Here is a 20,868-nt window from a genome sequence, read left to right on the forward strand (position 1 = left end):
ACAAAAATAAAAAGGAGTAATAAGAAGAAAACAATAAAAAGTAGACAGGTAGGACTTGTCAGCATTCATCAGATTTCACTTTCTATTCACGTGTGTTTTCAGTACTGCCTCACTGTTCTTAGGCCCTACAGGGGAGTACAATAAAAAGGAAGATAATTTATGTATCATACAGATTTGAACTTACGACTTACAAACAAGAACGGTTAAATAATACACAGTAGTTTCATCAGGTGTGAAGTACCAGATCCAGAATTGTGTGAGCCTAGGTGGAAGATAAAAACTTCAAGCTGTAAGAGGTCAGAACGAAAAGATCTGCAGGGACAAGAGATCCAGGCCCCTGAGGAAACTGTGAAAATGAGCAGGACTTGACTAGCTCCACTAAAGGTAGTCATGCCCCCAAACCCTGCCGCCGTCCGCACGGGCAGGAAGTGGGAATGAGCACAGGCTTAACGAGCGGCCCAGCCAGGCTGGGCTGAGACGATTTGGCGAACTAGTGGGAGCTGAGGTTGAAAAGTCTGGGCTCAGGTCTGCGGCAGGTCTTGTCCAGAACACAATGGGAAGTCACTGAAAGAGTTCGTACTAGGAAGTGGCGGGATTAAGGCAGAATTTGGGGAAGTTAAATCAAATGCAGCAGCCTGATGGACGGCAAATCGGACAGAAAAAAAATAACTTGGGACTTTTTTCATGATTACTAGACTTGGAAACCAGGAATACATGTCACACCACGCAGGAGCAGAGGCTCCGAGAAGGAAGGTGTAGCCATGAAAGGCACTCGTGGGTGGCGGCGGGTACGACTGCAGGGAGAGCGTCTGAACCCCCAAAACTTCAAAACTGTCCCTAAGTCTCACACACGCGCGAGCGCGCGCGCACCTCCAAAAGCTCCTATTGGGAACAAGAGCCCTGGAGGGAAGACTGACTTTCATTCAAATTAGGCCTGTCACCCAGGGCAACTAAAACCACCCACAGCAAATCTGGGGATGACCCCACAAAGCATACCAACCCATCCGGTCCCCGCTCCCCACCTCCACCCGCAGGAGTCAGGAGATGGAAAAGTTTGGGGAGTGGCCCCGGCGAACCAGAAGGTCGTTTTTTCATTCCTCAACCACTCTCTCAGGTGTTCGATGCGGAGGATGACATCCGGACAGCGCCGGGGCCACTCCTCCCCTGGGACGATTATGAAACTCTGGACACTTTGCACCTCGCCCCGCTAGTAAGTCCTCAGGCGCGAGGCTCCTCCCAAGACCTATAAAGGGCGCTCCGCGGCGCCTTCGAGCTCCAGCGCCCGGCAGACCCGTGTCGCAGGGACGCGGCCGACCTTGGCCCTCCAGGCTCCCCGCCGCGCTCCCGCCGCAGCCCGGCCACCTCGCCGCCCCGCGGGGCAGGCGCGCGCCGCCGTCGCCCGGCCCGAGAGCCCGCGGCCCCCCGAGCCGCCCCGCCGCGGGCAGGATGGAGTCGCGCCGCGCCCGCCGCGCCCCCGCGCTGCTGCAGCTCGGCCTGGGTAAGCGCCCGCCGCGCGGAGGGGACCCCCGCGGCCCGCGCTCCGCGCGTCCAAGTTTCCCACCGGCCGAAAGTTCCTCGTTAACACGACGTCTTCGTGTGCGAGCCCGTCTGTCCCTCCTGCTGGGGCTGGAATGGGATGGGGCCCGGGAGGAGGGGAACTGGTGTTAAAACTGCTTTTCATTGATAAACTATCGGTATATTCGTCATGCATGAGTTAATATAGCTCCGTACTGAGCAAAATAAAAAAGGTCGTAAAGATTTTGGTTTTTGCTTTTGTAAATTTGCTGTTCCAGAAATCCAAAGACCGGGATGCACTGTGGACCTTCAAGTCGTGGTGTCTCTGTTGGGGGCAGGGGTGGGCAGGGGGCGTGAGCAGAGACTAGCCTTGCGCCCAGGAGACCCCCTGGAACGGAATGCTTTTCCTCCGGTCCTGCCCCCAGTTTTCTAAATCCAGCCTGGCTCAACGTCCGGGGGCGCTGGCGAGCGCAAGTGTCGGGTTTGCGGGAGCTCCAGACCCGACGGCGTTAACCACTGTTCCCGCCGCGCCTGGAACGGCGCTCGCCGCCGCGCCAGCCGAGCACCTGCCGTGGAGCTGGGCCCTGAGTCCCCGCTTTTCATCCGAGCACATTCCACAGCCTGTGATCGCTGAGAGTGCTTCAATGCCTGTCATCATCCTATCTGAGAATATTTAGTGCTAGTAGGACAAAAAAAAAAAAAAAAAAAAAAAAGAATCCTTATGTAACCTTCCGGGTTTTAAAGATATATATATCAATTCTCCTTAATCCTTTAAACTTCAAAAGGAATTTGGAGCTGTATATGAAAATTTAATACGGAAATAAAGCTTGCCAGTCTCACATTCTTTCTGGACTTGCAATGAGGCAAATTCCCCTACCTACCTACCTACCTACCTGTGCAGGATGTGACAGTTAAATTATTATTTCGACACACCTTATCTCAGGGGTTGTGAGACTTAATGAAATGCATGCTATGCATAGTGGAACTTGTCCAAGTTTAGGAAGGGAAGAGGAAATTGATCTCTAGTTTCTACCAAAACTGTGCTAAGGACTTAGTGGAAGATTCTCGGTAAATAATGTGGCTTTGCTATCTTTGTTTTGAAATCTCTGTGAAAAGAACAAAATTGGAAAGGAGACAGTCTTCTTACAGTTAGAAATTAACCTAGAGGTCGGAATGGCTTAGCGCTTCCCCCACCACAACCCCGTCCGGGTGGCGTCTGAACAATGTGTCTGTTCTGGGACGCTCATTGAATATTCTAATTTGAGACAGCAAGGGCCTATGAATAACCTGGTTACTACCCACCTAGTGTATGTTGTGTGTGTTTTTGTTGTTATGAAAGTGCTTAACTCCTTTATTGCATTACTTAATTATAGTTCACCCATTTCATCAGCTGCCAAGCCCATTTCCAAATGAGCTAGGTCAGTTTTTGTTTTCCCAGTGTGTTTAGATATTCCTCTGCCACTAGGAAAGTTCCTGTTTGAAGTTCTGTATCGTATCTCTATAGTCTATGCAAGTACGCAAGTCCAATAGTTTTATTCTAAAGCACATGGGAAAAAGATAAAGCTATCTGTTATTTCTGAAATTGCCTGTTCCCCACCAAATTATTACCTAGAAATGCTTTTCCCAAATGAATATTCTCATTTATTTTAGATTTCAGTAGTTTATTATTGCCTTTTTATGGAATTGATATGTCTTTATGACTGTGGAAAAATACAGACATCTTCAGTTCCATCCTCTGCCCCCAACACATATAGATTTAAATTGCTACAATCATTTGGTTATTTTTAAATTTTGTAAGTATTTGATATTGATGTTCTTACTATATATATTGGGAAACTATAACCCAAGTTCCCATAGAAAAGCAGGGTGAAACTAGGAAAATTCACACCTGAGTGTGCCAGCTCTTTTCAGTTTACTGAACGTAAGTAAAAGGTTTGAGATTCCCCAAACTAGATAACACACTTCTAAAAGGTCAACAGTTTCAAATTGAATTATCATTTTTAATCTTGTGTCTATACCAGAGAGAAGAGGAGAAATTTTTATCTTGAATTCAGCAATTAGTGCTTGGGGGCTCTTGACCTAAAATCAAACATTTTCATTGATGCCCAGATGGTCTTGGGAGCATGTTCCTAGGTGATATCTCCAAGACAATTTATCCTTACTTCATTGTCCAGTGACAGACAATTGAGAAGAATATAAACATTTTCTGTGAAAATATGAGCACAGATCTCAGTGAGACATTAACGTTCCTCAGATCTTTTCTGTTTACCTGAGAGTTGATGAGCTGCCTGAATGGTAGCTCACCTGAGATGATTCATCACAGGCAGAAACACGGTGACAGGCCTCTCCTTTCTGGTTTTGACCTGGGTACCCAAGCTGCCTTCCGCATCATCTTACCATACGAGCAACTTGGGTAATTGGGGTGTGTGGTTCTGCACTGGGGGCCAAATCCAGGAGCTGGGAAGGGAACTAACAGTTACCAAATGCCTAATGTGAGCCAATCCTGTTGTGTGTTAGGTGTTTCACACATAGCATATCATTTACTTCTTAAAATAACTATATGAGATCGGTGGGATTAGCCCAGTTTGACAAATGAAGGAACTAAGGCTCAGTGAAGAAACTTGGGTAAATGGCAAGAGTAAATGTCTTCTGTCCATCTTTGCCCAAGAATTTCCCATTTCCTGGTTAATTGTCACCCAAAAGATGCACATGCCAGGTAAGAACTCCTGTTCAAAGAGACCATAAATTAAGGTGTGGTTTCCTTATCTGCACATCTTTATTCTGAATTAGATGACCTATGCAAATCGTCTAATCAATGTGGTTGCAACTTCTGCTGGGAACATTCCTTCAGAAGACAATGGGAAAACTCTCCAAAGCTAAAATAGGAGAGATCCCGGGGAGGATCACCCTGACAGCCATCGCCTTGGTGTGGCAATTCTGGAAGCTTTGGAACGATGAAGTAACATGACAGACTCAGTGTCCTCTGGCAATGCACTATGTAAGACTGGGTGTCTAGTTACAGGGCAAATAAAGGCTCATGACGTTCTAGGTTAAAGTAATGATTTAATTAACTATCTATGATATACAAAATGATTTGACAGTTGTCCAGAAAAAATGTTAATCCTTAATTTCTTAGGACAAAAATGCTAAATTTTAAATTTGAGGCATGAAAGTGAGTTAAATACAAATCCTCTTGAAAATCTTCCACGTAAGGGAAAAGTCTCACTCTCAAATATATGCATATTATATATATGTGTATGTATGCATATGTATATGTATATATATACACACACTTATATATGCCAAACTTTACAGTTTTGAATTAAGAGACATAGACAGTGTATAGAATATAGGCTTCACAGCCCAGCTCTTTTGATACTTTCAGAAAGACTTTTTCCTTTGTGAACCTCAGTTTTCTCATCTGTAAAATAGTTCCTAATACCTGTGTTATCAGGTTATTGTACATGGATTTAATAAGTTGGATGACATTAGAAAATAATAAAATCACTTTTAAAATTAGAAGTATCACCATCATCATCATCGTCATCATCGTCATGAAGTGCTTTCTTACAGAATGCTTCATTTGATCCTTACAATAATTCCCTTTTAACCAGGAAAGGTATTATTAGTCCCATTTTGCAAATGAAGAAACAGACTTAAAAAGAAGTGCCATCCCATGTGTAAGGCTCTATGTTTGAAGGCGCTGACCCTCTGCTGTGGACGACCCCAAGTCACTCTTCACTTCCGGTGAAAGTTTACTCATCCTTTAAGTCTGTTCTCTGATAACCCCTCCACCTTTCTTCTCCCATCACTCAAGAATAAACGTGCATACTTACCCGGCAGGGGCGATGCCACGGTTATGAAAGTGGTTTCCCAGGGCAAAACTTACCCACTGCACTCTAGATGTGCTGACCCCTGCGATTTCTCCGGATGCGAGAAACTCGACTGCATAATTGGTGGTAGTGGGAGACTGTGTTCTCATTCTCCCCCTACAAAAAATAAAATAAAATGAGTAAAGGTGCAGCCTCTCCTCCCCACTGTCCTTGCACCTCTCCTATTTCTGTGGTTCTGCACTTTTCAAGTCACACTGCGTGTATGTAGCCCTGTCTCTCCTTACTGGTGCCACACTCTTTTTTTTTTTCATTTATATTATGATAGGCTAATATGAAAAACTCAGTAAGTGTTAGTTGGATGAATGATTAGGTTGATACTTTTAGAATTCTCACCACTATGTTTTGACTCATCCAGCTGTTCTTTGAAAATGTGCTTGAGAAGCTAAATATTTTGAAACTTAAGCAATAGTTTTTGAAAATTCAATTTTGTTGTTTCTGATAAAACCTAATAATTATTCTTCCCTCTTTTTCCCATTTCTACCTCTTAGTATCATCTGTATTCACTAATGGTCTGCCTAACAAAATTTAAACATATTTTAAATTACATAAACTGTGGGAGAGAGAGAGAGAGAGAGAGAGAGAGAGAGAGAGAGAGAGAGGGAGCAGTGATGTGATAGAGGGGTGGATAATCAGTAAAAGAAAGAAAAGTATTGTTTTAGAAATGCCAGGAACCTTAGAGTAATCTAATCTAAGTTCCATTTTCCTCTCTAGTCTACTCCATTCCTAGGTCTCTGTTTCCAGAGATAAGAACACTCAGCTGCAGGGAAATAAAATTGCTATCTGATCTAGAACTATACTCCTTAGCTCAGGGGTCTAATGAGGGTTTTTCAGCCTTGGGTGCATCTGCGTTTATGGACTGCATAATCCTTTGTTGTGGGCCTTCCTACAGGAATTGCTGGATCTTTAGGAGCAAACCCTGGCTTCTACCCACTAGATGTCAGTATTACCTTGCCCCCTCTCATTGTGACAACAAAAGACATCTCCAGGCATTGCCAAACGTCCCGGGTTGACCAACTCTGGGTTGACAGCCACTAGTCCAATGGGTTTTCCATTGCTATAACACACTGGCACTCGCAATTCACAGTCTGAATGATCGATGCTTAAGTTGCCAAGGCAACTAACATCTATGGTAATCTGGACGAAAGTATAAAACCAATTCTAGTGCTAAAAAATCAACTTAGCAATTTTTATGGCTGATTTTAGCCCCATTTTCCCCGAATAATGTTGAATCTTGTTTATGATAGAGCCACTCATACTTTCTTCTTTTATCATTGCCTTGCTGACTACCCCATGCCTCCTTTTTTAGTTCTGATCTCTTGTCTCCCATAACACGGAACTTTTTTCTCCCAATTTTTTTGGCCATGGCTCACTCCTTATCACCTGTTTCCCAATGTTCTATTATTTTCCCATTCCATACTATTTCCCTTGAATATTTGAATGGCTCCTATGCCTTTAAAAGTCATATTTTCTCATATGACTTTCAAATAAACTCCATCACCTCCATTCTTTAATATAATGAAATATAGTTATAATATAATATAATAAATTTACATAAATGGATGCTATGTGAACTACAAACTCTAATTCCTTCACTCGCTACATCTCCCATTCGTGTCTACCAGCAGCAAGCGCCACCACAAGCCTGCTGGTCTGCTTGTTTTCTATTCTTTTAATGCCGCCGCCCTTCTTTGTCTTTTCTCCCCAGAAACTTGGCATCATCTATGAATTTTCTCTCTTCCTTTCTATCTTCAGGTGTGTAGCCCTATTAAATCCATATAGGACAGGAGCTGTATCTTTCATATCAATTTTTCTTTCAGCATCTTGTTCAATATCTTGCATACAGAAAAACCTCAATAGATACTCATTGAGCAAATATAATTTGAGATGCGTAGTTACTAAAAATAAGTATAGGCTAAGCCGCCCTCTCCTTTTTTATCATTGGGTGCAGCTCAGTTCTTCCCACTTGAGCACAGATGCATATGTGCTTCTCACTGAAGTTGAGGTCACCAAAATAACCAAAAATATATTTCGTGAAATATATTTTTAGCATGTGTGCTAGGTGCATTATGCAGATTTGCTGAATGAAAAGTAATTAGCTTTTAGACTTATAAAATTACTTTTGTGTACTCATTTCCCCCTTTTTTGTTGTTTACTGATTAAAACTCTGTTCTTTTGCAAATTCATTTTTAGCAATAGGCCTTTATAAACAATGCGTGAGATGATAGTCAATATGTTTCTTAAAATGTCATTATATATTCAAAGCTTGAGACCATAATATGACCATAATGAAAAGAAGGCAAATGGCAAACACTCACAATCCAAACTGTTGCTCTTTTAGGAGACGTTTCTTTTGAAACAGTAATGTAATGGTAATTGAAATATCTGAATTGGTCTATAGGGATAGGTGTGAGAAGCAAGATGGACGGGAGTGAAGGTAAAAAGGTTTATAAAAAGACCCTCTGATGTAACATGTTGAAGAAAAAAATATTTCCCCCAAAAGACATTTGAAATAATACTCTAGAAATGAATCTTTGGCTTTTAGGAGGTACAAGTCCCATATTAGGAGCTCTTTCGTTAACAAATTCTAAATACTCAGATTAATAAAATTGTAACCTTTACACAAGAGTTGAAATGCATTCTCTCACATTATGAGAATATTCCCATTATGAACAAGATATGTCGTTTAGTCTATTTTAGGATAAAATAAGTTATGCCCTTACATTTCAACATATTGACCCTTGATTTGAATAGCTTTAAGAATAGTATTGTATGGTTACTAAAATGTGAGCACTTTGAAGTAGGCTTTAGAAATTACTAGCAAAACTGGAGAGTATAATGTTTATGAATTGAAAAACATGGCCTATTAAATCTTTTTTTTTGTCCCTTGACAATTGAGGATCCTATGGCTGTCCTTTAATGTCAAAATGAAAAGAAATACTTATTTGTAACCATTATGATATCAGCCTCTGGTTTCATCCTGTTTTATCTCAAACAGTTATAATTGCTTTTTACATTTCATTTTTTAATGAAGCTTAGTTAAAAGGTTAACATTGAAAAACTGTAAGAAGGGAATGATTGCTAGAAACAGAGGCAAGGTTATTTACAAATATATGAACTGTAGGATGTTACTAGAAAGTACTGAGAGTAGCTTTTTACATTATGTAATGTAATACAGATTTTAGTTGTTTTAACCAAGGTGCAGCGAGACCATATCTAATAGTGGAATGTCATTTAAAACAAAGGCATCTGGAAATTGTGAAGGCATGTTCACTCTTCAAAGCATACAAGATCTAACCTGCCTACTATGTTGTAGACAAATGCCAAAATTACAGACTGCTGTGAAGGAGGCAGCAAAGCTAACAGTCCAGGAGTAGACGCGTGTGCAACCACAGCAAAAAGTGTGAACAAAGTGATTTTGCTGCCTATTTGGGCTGGGCAAATACTACGATTTATTATGCGTTTGCTGTTCTGTTCTACACATTATAAAAGGTAAAAGTAGGAAAATCATTTCCATTCTTTTCATTCTGTAACCTATGTCATTTTACTTTGGGTCACTTTTATGTGCTTGATTGTTTTTCAAGAAAACCATGTTTATCCCTGAAGATTGCCGTTGATTGTACTGACTTGATTTGGTAGGCCAGTGAGGAAGTCCCGGCCTCCTTTTAGATGAGCCTCCGCGTGGCCAAAGGAAGCAAGGTCAAAAGAGACCAGGGGCAATAGAAGGCCGTTTCTGACGCGAGGCGTTTCTCCTGCTGTTGCACAAGCGTGTCTTGGTGCCCTGGGGCCCACAGCGTTGAGTGCACCCCTCATTCAGGTGATAACACTCAACCTGCCCCATGCGTGCAGTCCCCAATATTGGGTAAGGGAGTAGGCCTGGCTGTGACTCACGGGTTAGAGATAGTTTGTATCCTGTGAGTCACCGACACCACTTCCTGCTGGCACCTTTGAGATTTCACTACAGCACAACCTCTGAAAGGTGAAGGCAGAGAGAAGAATAGGTAAGCTTCAGAACCCTAAAACCCACTTGGAAATTGGACAGAAAAAACAAAGGCTTTAAGGGGATTTTGATTTTCATAGAAGTATTGAAGTAGAAGTTTCAACTGCCAATTTTGACTTTATAAATCATTTACCCCATATCACCTTGTGCAGAATTCCTTGTACATTATTTATCAATATAAACTTGCCACTAGATCAGTTTTCTGAAACACTGGCACTATCCAAAATTTTTAGTATCGTAGTCAATTACTTTTTTAGCAGGACCCATGGTCCAGGATCAAAACTCAAGTATAATATTTATAGTTGAATCTTAGATCATTCAAGTCATAAAAAACCAGAAGATTAAAACATATATGAATATGACTGTAGCATCTATTCCTTCCCTATATAACTTTAAAATAACAAGTAGTGAGTGATTCTTAAAAGTGACAGGGTAATAGATACCGGAATCTTCTAAGGGGGAGTTTTTCAATCTTTTGACTTCCACTCACTCCTCCACCCCAATTTGCAAGGGCCTGGGGCACAGGTGAGATGGAGGGAAGCTTGAGAATCACTTTTTTAAAGCAGTAGAGCTATGTAGATGAACCCATGATTTAGAACCAATTTTGCTATCTTATTGGCTACGTACAGATGATGGAACTGCAGTCTAAACACTTTCTTTTGAGGGTAACATTTAAAATCATTTACAATTTCATCTGTAAGATACCCGGATGTTGGATTAATGCAGTGAGTCTCACAGAAACCATCCTGAGCGATGGACTATGTCCAAGGGAGTGTCACAGGTTAGGAGAGCCTGGTTTTCGTGGAGGCACACCCTGCGCTGAACATTCTTTAATTCACAAAGACAAATATTTCACCTGTGGCCTGACCAACTGGAACAAAGTTTCCAACAATGGAAAAACTAACAAACTATTAGAATCTTTAAGGCAAAACAAAACAAAACAAAACACCGAGAAGCAACACCCCCAAATGATTAGCTGGATTCTAAAACAGTCCCAGACTGCAGTTGGAAGCAATTCCAAACAGGAGAGGCTAGTTTCTGATTTCTGCAAAGGATAAAGAAGTGTGCTTCAAATGTGCCCTTGCACAATGGACATGCTAGCCCTTTCCTGGTGGGAGAATTGGTGGTGTTGCCTCCAAAGAACTCCTCAGCTGCGTGGGGGAATTAGGGTCAAGGATGTAAAAACATAAATCTAGAACTCCAGCTTGTGTTGAGCAGAAACCTAGAACTCCAGTTTGTATAAGTGAAAGGGTTTAATTCTTCAGTCATTAAAGTGCATAACAAAATTATATCGAGAAGTAGAACAAAATTGACTTGGATGAGATTACAGCTCATTCTCAATGAAAAACTATGTGGACAAAGTAATCTTTTCTCATCACTGTTCAACTGACAGTGAAATCCAAACTTTAGCCATTTTTCTATTTTCACAAAGATGATATTTTTTCCTATAAGAGTAATTGAAATAGCATTTATATTGTTGTAGAAACACAGAAGGGGGAGAAGATAGTTTTAAACTTTTCAAAAAGTATTTTCAAGTCATTGAAAGATTATGAGACAATTTCAAAAGATATATTTCTTACTCTTATCTTCGACGGTCACTGGATAATTGGTTTTACTTAGGACATTTAATTTAACTGCACAGAGGTTGTTTGAGGCTAGTAACGACTTCACAGGATTGTTACGGGTATCAAGTTTGAAACATAAAATTACAAACTATTACGCTGATGAAACGAATATGCAATTTGCTTAACAGATACGTGCCTTCTCTGAGAAAAAATAAAGTCCTTGATTACATGGGTTACATCATTGTTTACAATACCCAATTACAGATTCTATAATCCTGTTACAGGCCAGCAGAGGGCACTACCCATACTCACTGCTCACACTAGAGGCTAGATGATGGTACCAAAGAACACTTACGGGAATCTCTGGTATGCTAGGCATTTCAGAAAAATATCATTTCATTTAATTCTCCCAAAAGCTCTAAAGGAGGGAAATAAATCACATAGCTCAAGTTTTCTCCCAGGATTGCCTTTTCATCATACTTTGTTGCCTCCCTTTGAGGTTAAATAATCTACCTCAATTACATTTATACTTGTTCCTTCCATGTGTTGTCTGTTATGCTCTAGTATTGTTGTCTGTTTCCAAATTCTGTAATGTGGTCCATTAACGACAATACTATGTACCCTCAGGATAGTTACTTGAACTCTTTATGTTTCAGTTTTCTCCTATGTCTAATAGCAGCACTAGTACCTTCATCAGAGTCAACAAAATGTTTAAATGAGAAAATATAAATAAGGAGGATATAACAATGTTTGCATATAGTACATACTCAAGAAATGTTAACTGCTGCCAATGTTACCACCATTTGTATTTATATAACAATTACTCATACAGACTGGAAAGAATGGTTGAAGTACAAATAACTAATTCTTACAGATGAGACTAAACTCTCTCTAATAAATATCTGTGCAATTAAAATCATCCTTCATACACTTTCTACGCAGTTCAGAAACTACTTGACTCATTCTGGTGCCTATGTCCAATATTTATCATGTCACTGGAGACACGTGACGTTCAGATGCTTCCCAGGCTGATTGGAACTGTGTTCCAGGGCTCCGTGTGGTTCGTCTAGCCTGCGTGCTCACTCCCATGTGAGACATGTTCCGACTTTGCTTCGCTTCCCTTTCACAAAGCAAAGAGTGATTTAGACACTTAAATCAACAACAAATATGTCCTAGGTGGAGAGCCTGTATAGTTGGTACCATAAGTAGAATCTAATTCTTATTCGAAGCTTTTTAGTGTGATAGGTTCTACCTTAGAGCATTGCTTCAAGCTTAACATGGAGTAAAACACTGGAGATCATACAATTTTCCAACTTTTAAGCTTCTCAGGATATCAAACGTCAAAATCAGGTCTTTGAAATGTTCCTGTGAGACAGTTAAGGCCGGTTAAATCTATAATCTACAACTATCTGTAAATATAGTGCCAAGGCTTTTACTCTTGGATATAAGAGCTGGGGTTCTTATTCGATTATATGCCTGTTTTCATGAATTATTTTCTTTTATGGTTTTGATGGATCAGTTCTTGAATTAATTTAAACAACCGTATAAATACTGCAGTTTTGTGGAAATCTGACCAAGCTTTCTTTCCTTGAAGCATTAATTACATATTCAATTCTTTCATAAACAGGTTTTCATCTTCTACAAGTAGTGCTCAGTACTACTGTGGTTCCTTCGTGTGCCCCGGGAGAATCAGGAGACAACTGCACGGCTCTAGGTAAGCCCAACGCTGTCAACAGTGCTTCAGAGGATGACACACTTCGAACAGAAGTGTAAACTCAAAGACTATACATATATGACAGCTACTGTGTTCACAAAAGGATTTTTAACCCCCTTATGAACTAGCAACCTGGAAACTTACATAAAGAACTAATTGGGGGTAGTCCCTGTAGTTATATGGAGAAATTTGATCTTAAAGAGATAGGGAACGAGGAAATCAGATTCCCCATGACCATTCTCCAGAACTTTGCTGTGAAACTATTGTTAGAGGCTGGATCCCAAGCAAAATAGGGAAATTTAAACTTAGTACACAGTAGATGATCAATGTGCTTTTGTTGTTTTTTTGTAACAGTAGCAAACGATATCCTGTCTTTTTAGTCACAGCATTTATTCAGAAACATTTATGGAGTACTTGCTACATGCCAAACATGGTGTTTAGGCACAGGGATACAAAGGTGAATGAGAGCACTCTGGACGTGCTCTGCATTTTTTTTTAGCTAAGGGTCTTCGTGTAATTGAGTCAAGGGATGTCCTGAGCTGTTGAGACCAGGATTATTTATGCTGAGGAAATGGTGTGCACAAAAACTTCACCTTCTCTCTTGTCTGCCTTCATCGTTGGGCTCTCTGGAGGTTTAGTCTGCCTCCCTCTTCTCCTCCCCTCCTTTTTTTTTTTTTTGTTTTTTGAACAAAAGTATTGCAATCAAGATACTATTTTAAAAAATTATTTCATAAACACTTCACATTTTAGTAACTAAAGTATTCCAAGGTGAATTTTACGTGTAAGTTGCAGCACTGTTTCTATCAATGCTCCTGTTTTCATGGTTGTAGCTGCCTCACTGAGGCACCTGGAACTCAGGGTTTATCTGCTTCCTGTTCAGCTCTTGTTGTTGGAGAAGTTGGGAGGCTTCAACTGATTGCTTCGAAGGCAACCTCAACAGTTCTGGGAAGTACACAGAAACCAGCCTTACTAGCTTCGAAGCCAACATAGAATTGAGCTCTTTTTAGTTAATTAATGTATTAAGCTTACAATTACTTTTAGAATAATGACTTTCAGAATTATTTTGAGATTAAAACATTTAGACACACTTTGGCTAAGTGAATAAGTGTGGAGGGTAATGATTTGTGTGTGTCCTAAACTTACCTTCTCTATCTTTAAATGTTGTCCTTTGAGAATTAAATCCACACATTTCTCTGGTTAGTCTGTTGGACACTGGGCTCTGGTGCTTGTTTCTTGTTTAGGAAGTGTGATAACTAGAGCAGCTTTCTAGTCCTGAAAATCCTCCTCTCCTCCAGTGACCTGACCTGCTTCCTTACAGTAGATTAGTGGTTACTGTTATAAGAGGATGTTTAATGTTTCAAAGAAGTCAACAGAATGTATGAAACTTTCCATTTTCCTCACAGTTCAGACGAGAAACAACCCACGCGTGGCTCAGGTGTCGAGAACAAAGTGCAGCCCTGACATGAATGGCTACTGTTTGCACGGAGAGTGCATCTACCTGGTGGACATGAGTGAAAAATACTGCAGGTAGCACCCCCAACAAACAACCAAAAAAAGTGTTTTGAAATGTATATTTCTTTATTTTTTAACTTTTGAAGTTACTCTGTGTTTCCATGGGGAGCAGACTACATGTACTTTGAGTACGCAGTTCATATGTACTATTAAAAACTTTATTGTGTTTTTTTAATTATGGGGCAAATAGTAGTTGTCAAATTGCACAGATACTTCTGCGGTATAGGCTGGAGAGGACTTCAGATGCCTCCCTCTCACGCTTGCCACAAGAGCAGCTCAACGTTCAATCCTTTCTCTGGACTTACCAGCCACTGTTTTAGGACTTGATTCCACTGATATAGACAAAAAGCACTTCAAGCCTAAAAAAGGTACAAAACACTATTCTAGAATGGCAGCTGAACCAGACCATCATTTTCACACCACAGTTCAACCTGAGAGCTGGGTGGAGCTCCTTTGATTCATGTTGGCCTAGTGCCAGGTCTGTCTTTGAATTCATCTTTTAACGTCTGGCAAACTTCATTGATTTCTTGCATTACAGCGCGAGATCAGCTCTTACAAAATAAGTCATAACCATGTTTTTAAAAAAGTAATGGACCTTCCTCTTGCACTTTCCTCTAGGTGTGAAGTGGGTTACGCTGGCGTCCGATGCGAGCACTTCTTTTTAACCGTCCAACAGCCTTTGAGCAAAGAATATGTGGCTCTGACTGTGATTCTTACCATCTTCTTTCTTCTCTTAGTCACCGGGTCCATATACTACTTCTGGAGGTGGTAAGTCAGTGTTGTTGTTTTTATACTCTTTTTTTGTAAGTTATTGTTATACTATATGGACTTTCTAACTGGTTAAAAATATGGACAAAGTATCTTTTTGGAGGAATAAGGTAGACTCTGCACCAATGACGTTTATACAGAAGTTTTAGTGGCAGAACATTGGGCCTTGACTCCATTATTAGCTCTGTTGCTTACTACCCGTGTGACCATGTGGCCAAACTTGGGAGTGTCAGTCCTTCATAAAGTGCAGGGAGAAATCCTTATCCGGCGTTAACTACAGAGCCTCCCCCCGTGTTAACTGTGATAACGCATGTGAAAGTAACTCATAAGCCACCATGCCAGTGTTATGCTTCGTCCCTTATATTTAATTTATCGGATCAAATTTTTGCATTTTATAAAACACAGCCTTATAAATTAAATAACCCCAGAAACTTTGTGTCTTAAATTTTAAGGCATACTAATAGAAACGAGTTTCCAGACAATTATAGAAGCTTACTTTTAAAAAGTGATTCACGGCAGTCTCCCGAAACAGTCACACCCCACCCTCACGTTCACTCTGGCCATCCTCAGGGGTGGTCATGGGCAGTGCCGTGGGGTCAGGGTCAGGTCCAGGGTGCGGGGACAGTGTGCGTCAGTTAAAGCAGCCGCTTTTGCAATGTCTCCATGAAATTCTTATTTTGGAACTGTTACAAATTGTTCAGGATGGTTTGAATGATTTCCCCCCTGAAAGCAGTGCACTTCTTTCGAAGGTCTGAAAGTGCACTACATTAGTGCAAGACATTAGTGCATAAGTGCAAGACTACACTATTTTTGCCCATGTTTGATTCTAAGTATCCATCAAATAATAACGCCTTCCTGATGAGTTATGACCGCAGACTGAATGTGATTAAATCGGAAATACACCTGAACGCTGTCGGACTACGGGTCTTTCCCGTATGAAGATGGGGGAAATGAGATCTAGAGTGGTAAACTGTCATGCCCCAGCTCGTGGAGTTGACCAGTGGCAGAACCGAGTGGAAACAAAGGCTTCTTAACTGTATTATTCCACGAAGCATAGACTGTGGGCCTCATTCCAAAATGGGCAGAAAATTAACTCAAAATATTAGGAAGATAGCTTGAATAAATGAATGAATGAATGATTCCAAATTGTGATAGATTTATGAATCCTATTTGGGAGATCTTGGCCAGGTTATATAACTTACTTGAACTTTACTTTCTTCACCTGTAAAATGAAGGTGACAACGGTAAATGTGAGGATAAAATAAATACTGAATGTATAGTACTTAGCCATTATTAGTCACCTAATTAGTGGCTAGTAAATACTGGTTATTTTAATTTTTGTTGATGATAGCATTATGTCAATGTGATGGGTGGAATGTAATAATATAGTGCCATAGTCAAAATACCAGCTCCTTACTGTAGGTAGGAAGGAAGGAAGCAAAGGAGGAGGGGAGAGGGAAGGAGGAAGGGGGGAGAGAGAGAGAGAAAGAGAAGGAAAGAAAGAAAAAGAAAAAGAACCAAAGTAGCTTAAATGTGGTCACATGTTCCTGGAATTTTACAATTTTCATAATAAAGTTAAAGCCTCTGAGGCCTCCTTTAATTGCATTTCACCATTTCTTTCCAAAATTATTTGACCACATACTGCTCCTCCTTCCTCCCTCCTTATTTCTCCTTGTCCAACCTAAATCTCCTTTGTCATTCTGGAAACACCACGCTGATGCGCCTTTTGAGTCCATGAACTTGTTCCTTTTGTTAACATCCTCTGTTGTTATTACTGTTAAGTACAGTGCTAACATTTTCTTTCTGAATATTTCCAGGTGCAGAAATCGAAAAAGTGAAAAATCAAGGAAGGAATATGAAAGGGTGACCTCGGGGGACCTGGCGCTGCCACAAGTCTGAATGCTGCCACCGCGCTCACAGGCCGGGCTGTGCAGCACGCCTGTCGGGGTTCATACTCCTATTTTATTAATAATATTTATGTTGGGACAAGTGCTGTTGACAATGGCATATTTTTAGTAACTTGGAAACATTTTTACTTTTGTTTTATTTTTGACATCCTATTTGTATAATGTGCACAAACAAGTATAGAAAGAAAATAGATACATATTTTTTCTTGGGTTAAATGCTTTGTTGAAAGCTTCAAAGCTTCTTTACCCACTGCAAATAAGTTGCTTAGGAAGTATCGGCAAATGACAGATTTCTGTAAACCTAAATACATGGTCAAATCAATTTAATAAATATATTTTTCTACTCCTCAAAGCAATGGTAATTGGTTTGACTGTGCCATAGTCTGATGTATATGTTGGCACCACTGTGTCATGTGTTGAAACATTTGCTACAATGGGAATTGGGGGGAAGCAAATGTGAATCATGGACTAAACGCTGCCCATTTGAAACCAAGTAAACTGGGAGGGCCCTGCTCCCTCCTGGCCTGTCCTCAGCTCTCACTGTTTATCTGTCTAGAAGGGAGGTGGACAATTCTCTATTGCACCCCGCAACTCCCGTGGGTCCTAGTCACCCATCTAACAGATTCTCCTTAAGTGATATGGACTGAGAGCTTAATTTTATACCATCTTTTATACAAATAGTAGTTATTTTATAGCTTCACAACTCCTTTTTTGTACAGCACTTATGTGAGGTAACTGTTGCCCATGAGATAATTATAAAGTCCATACTGAAAGCCAAAATCTGTGCTTCTTTTTAATTTATTTTCACTGGGACTTTGGTGAAGAATTCTAACATTAACTCATAGTCCTAAATTTGATGGAGTAATCATTATTTTAAAGCATAAAACAATAGTTCTATATATATTGTCCAAAGACATAAGTGCAGTTGCTTTCTACATAAGAGATTTCAAACTCAAAAAATGCAGTAAGTTGCTTTTTGTAGAATTTAAAATTATATCTTGATGCTGGCTGTGGGAAAAATAAGAAAAAGTAAGTCACAATGTATTTTACAAAATGAACAAATTTATTTGAAAGCTTTTCCAATTTAGACTTAATCATTCATCCTTATTGTGGAGGCTGAGATGAAACCAGGCCCTATTTTTTTTTTTTTGTCTTTTGTTTACTTTTTGTTAGAGACTGAAGTTTCTCCTGTGCTCTGAGCCTATGGTCTCAGTGAGTTAATAAGGGTACCTGGGGCAACTCATAAGGAGCCACAGCCGCCACCAGCATTGGATCTTAGGGGAGACTGTCTCGTGGATGCTAGACCTTTGGGTAGAGTCCCTCAGGATTACACACCTGGTCAGGGATGGTCTCTTCTTTCTCTACTCTTTATCCTGACGTAGGTGAGGGCGACCAAGAGAAAATGGCTAACCTACGAAGTGCCAGGTGCTAGGACTTGCCCCCTCCAGAACCCCTGCGTTGTATAGGCTGGTGCATTCACGTGACTCTTACCCAAAGTCCGGGATCTGGTTCCTTACTACTAAGGGAATGTAGATGTTCACATGTAAAGCTACATGACCTCAGTCAATCAGAATCAGTCATTTGTTGCTTTATCAAAAATACATAAAACTTAATAACAAGATAAAGAGAAATAGAATAAAATTTAGTGAGATCAAAAAGAATATTTCTGTTCCCCATTTAATACAGCTGCAGTCAGATGTGCTGTGTACTCACTTTAAATCCTGTGCATACACATTGACCCTGTAAGCAAAGCCCCTGCAAACAGTGAAAAGCCCATTGTAAGTGATCTTAATTGCTTCAAAGAGTATGTGTTGACTAACCAAGAAGTCAGCTTCAATTTATTTATTTTACTGACAAAAAGGGACCTATATTGGTTGATCTTAAGCATCTTAACTCATGTTACAGATCTAATTGTAAGTAGTTTGGGGTGTTTCTAATCTGGCCCTGACTGGTGCAGCTCAGTTGGGCATCAACATGCAAAGCAAAAGGTTGACGTTTTGATTCCTGGCCAGGGCACACGCCCAGGTTGTAGGTTCGGTCCCTGGTTGGGGCAGTTACAAGAAGCCACAGGTCGATGTTTCTTTCTCACACCGATGATTCTCTCCCACTCTCTCTCCTCTCTTCCCCTCTCTCTAAAAATAAATAAGATTTTTAAAGAAATTTTTAAAAAAGAATTAAAAAAAACCCTAACCTCTAAAATTTAAGTGTTTATTCAGAAATGCTCATTAAATAAAAAAGTACGAGCCAGATCACTGTTTTTGCATGAAAAATAAGTAGAAATTAATTGCTTTAATGAGGATAGTACTAAATGAAAATAAAAAATACGATTGCTATCATCTCTTGTTTCCTATAGGCAATGGAAAGATTTTGATCACAGTCTATCTTCCTCATTTCACAGATTTCTCACTATAGTTCTAGAAGAGACTGTTCAAGCCAACATATTGAGAACAAATGCAAATCCAATGCATAAATGCATGATTTACGGCTTCCCACGAAGGCCACACAATAACTCACCTGATGCATACTCTATAGCCAAGGACATTAAGTTCTATTGATTGGTACGAAAGGCTTGACCTCAAAATTGATATTTATGTAATGTATTGAGCACTTATAGTACAATAGAACGTCACTGTTCTAGACGCTTTGTTTGCTCTCGTCTTTCTGCCCAATGTCAAAGCAGTAGGAGAAGTGGCGCACTGGTATGACTGTGTCTAACTCAGACTTTCATTTTTGCATCCTCGGGAAGAAAGCTAAATGCAATTGTTTTCAGATAACATATTTCCATGAAACAAGTGCATATTAGTTGCTGATTTCTATTGATATCAATAGTGCAGTTTGTAAAAACTTATGTCTGATCCACTTTAGGTCACTTGCTATAATATCTATTTTGTAGACTTGGGAAAAAGACATTTGATTTGCTGCCCAATATTTTCAGATTTTTTTCCTACTCTTACTCAGATGGGGGAAGGAGGAGCAACAGCATGTATAAACAGTGCTCTGGAATACTTTTCTCCTCCTTTTTTTTAATTGTATTTTTTCCATTACCATTTATCCCCCTTACACCCTCTCCCACCTCCACGCACCCCCTCCCAATTCACACAATCACCACACTGTTGTCCATGTCCAGGAGTCCTTTTTACTTTTTTGCTTGATCCCTCCACCCTCCGATCCCCTCCCCAAAAGCTGGAGTACTTTTTAATACTTTAACTAAAGAATAATTTTATCTAAAACATGTTATTCAAATTGGAATTATGTTATATATATTGTTCTCTTTGCTTTTTTTGTACTCTGTAATTGCACTTTCAAAGTTTGAAGAGCCATTTTGGTATACAGTTTATATAGAAGATGCGATGGAACGTAAAGTTGTATTGCCTGCAGATTAAAGTAATTTATGTGATAATGAATTTTATCAGAGTACTGAATTGTATCAATTTGTTTGTGCTCAATATCAGCTTTGATAATTGTGTACCTTAAGATATTGAAGGAGAATATACTTTACAAGATATTGTTGATGTTTATTTATTTTTATTGAGAACTGGAGTAAATTGAAAAATAAAAATGCATTCAGTCATGCATGAAAAACTTCACTGATAGTCTCTTTTTCTTTTTTTCCATAATGCACTAAAAGACTTAAAAGCAGTAACAAGACCACCGTGTGTTTAGATATACAGATGATACGGTCTTAGTTTGCAAAAGCATTATTTAATATTATTTTGCATTCGTTTCAGGTGTATAGCATAGTGGTTACACAATCATATATTTTACAAAGTATTCCTCTGGTATTTCCATTACCCACCTGGCCCCATACATAGTTATTACAATGTTATTACATAGTTATTACTATATCCTCTATGTTGTATTTTATATCCCCATGACTATTCTGTAACTACCAATTTGTACTTCTCAATTCCTTCACCTTTTTTACCCATCCCCCCAACCCTTTTCCCCTCTGGCAAGCATCAGTCTTTTCTCTGTACCTATGAGTCTTTCTGTTTTG

General features: G+C 39.9%; 1 protein-coding gene and 1 non-coding gene across 2 annotated transcripts; both read left to right on the forward strand.

Annotated features, from left to right (window-relative positions):
* Window positions 1-1,288: 1,288 nt before the first annotated feature.
* Window positions 1,289-20,423, forward strand: EREG (epiregulin). Its single transcript, XM_053923476.2, has 5 exons — window positions 1,289-1,498; window positions 12,598-12,684; window positions 14,088-14,211; window positions 14,815-14,964; window positions 16,782-20,423. Exons 1-5 carry the CDS (start codon window positions 1,447-1,449, stop codon window positions 16,861-16,863), a joined length of 495 nt encoding a protein of 164 aa, XP_053779451.2. The 5' UTR covers window positions 1,289-1,446; the 3' UTR covers window positions 16,864-20,423.
* On the forward strand, window positions 5,344-5,504 carry LOC112296439 (U1 spliceosomal RNA). Its single transcript, XR_002973896.1, has one exon. It is a non-coding gene; the product is annotated as a U1 spliceosomal RNA (small nuclear RNA).
* Window positions 20,424-20,868: the final 445 nt, after the last annotated feature.

The sequence above is a fragment of the Desmodus rotundus genome, chromosome 4 (assembly GCF_022682495.2).
Source record: "Desmodus rotundus isolate HL8 chromosome 4, HLdesRot8A.1, whole genome shotgun sequence".
NCBI lineage: Eukaryota > Metazoa > Chordata > Mammalia > Chiroptera > Phyllostomidae > Desmodus > Desmodus rotundus.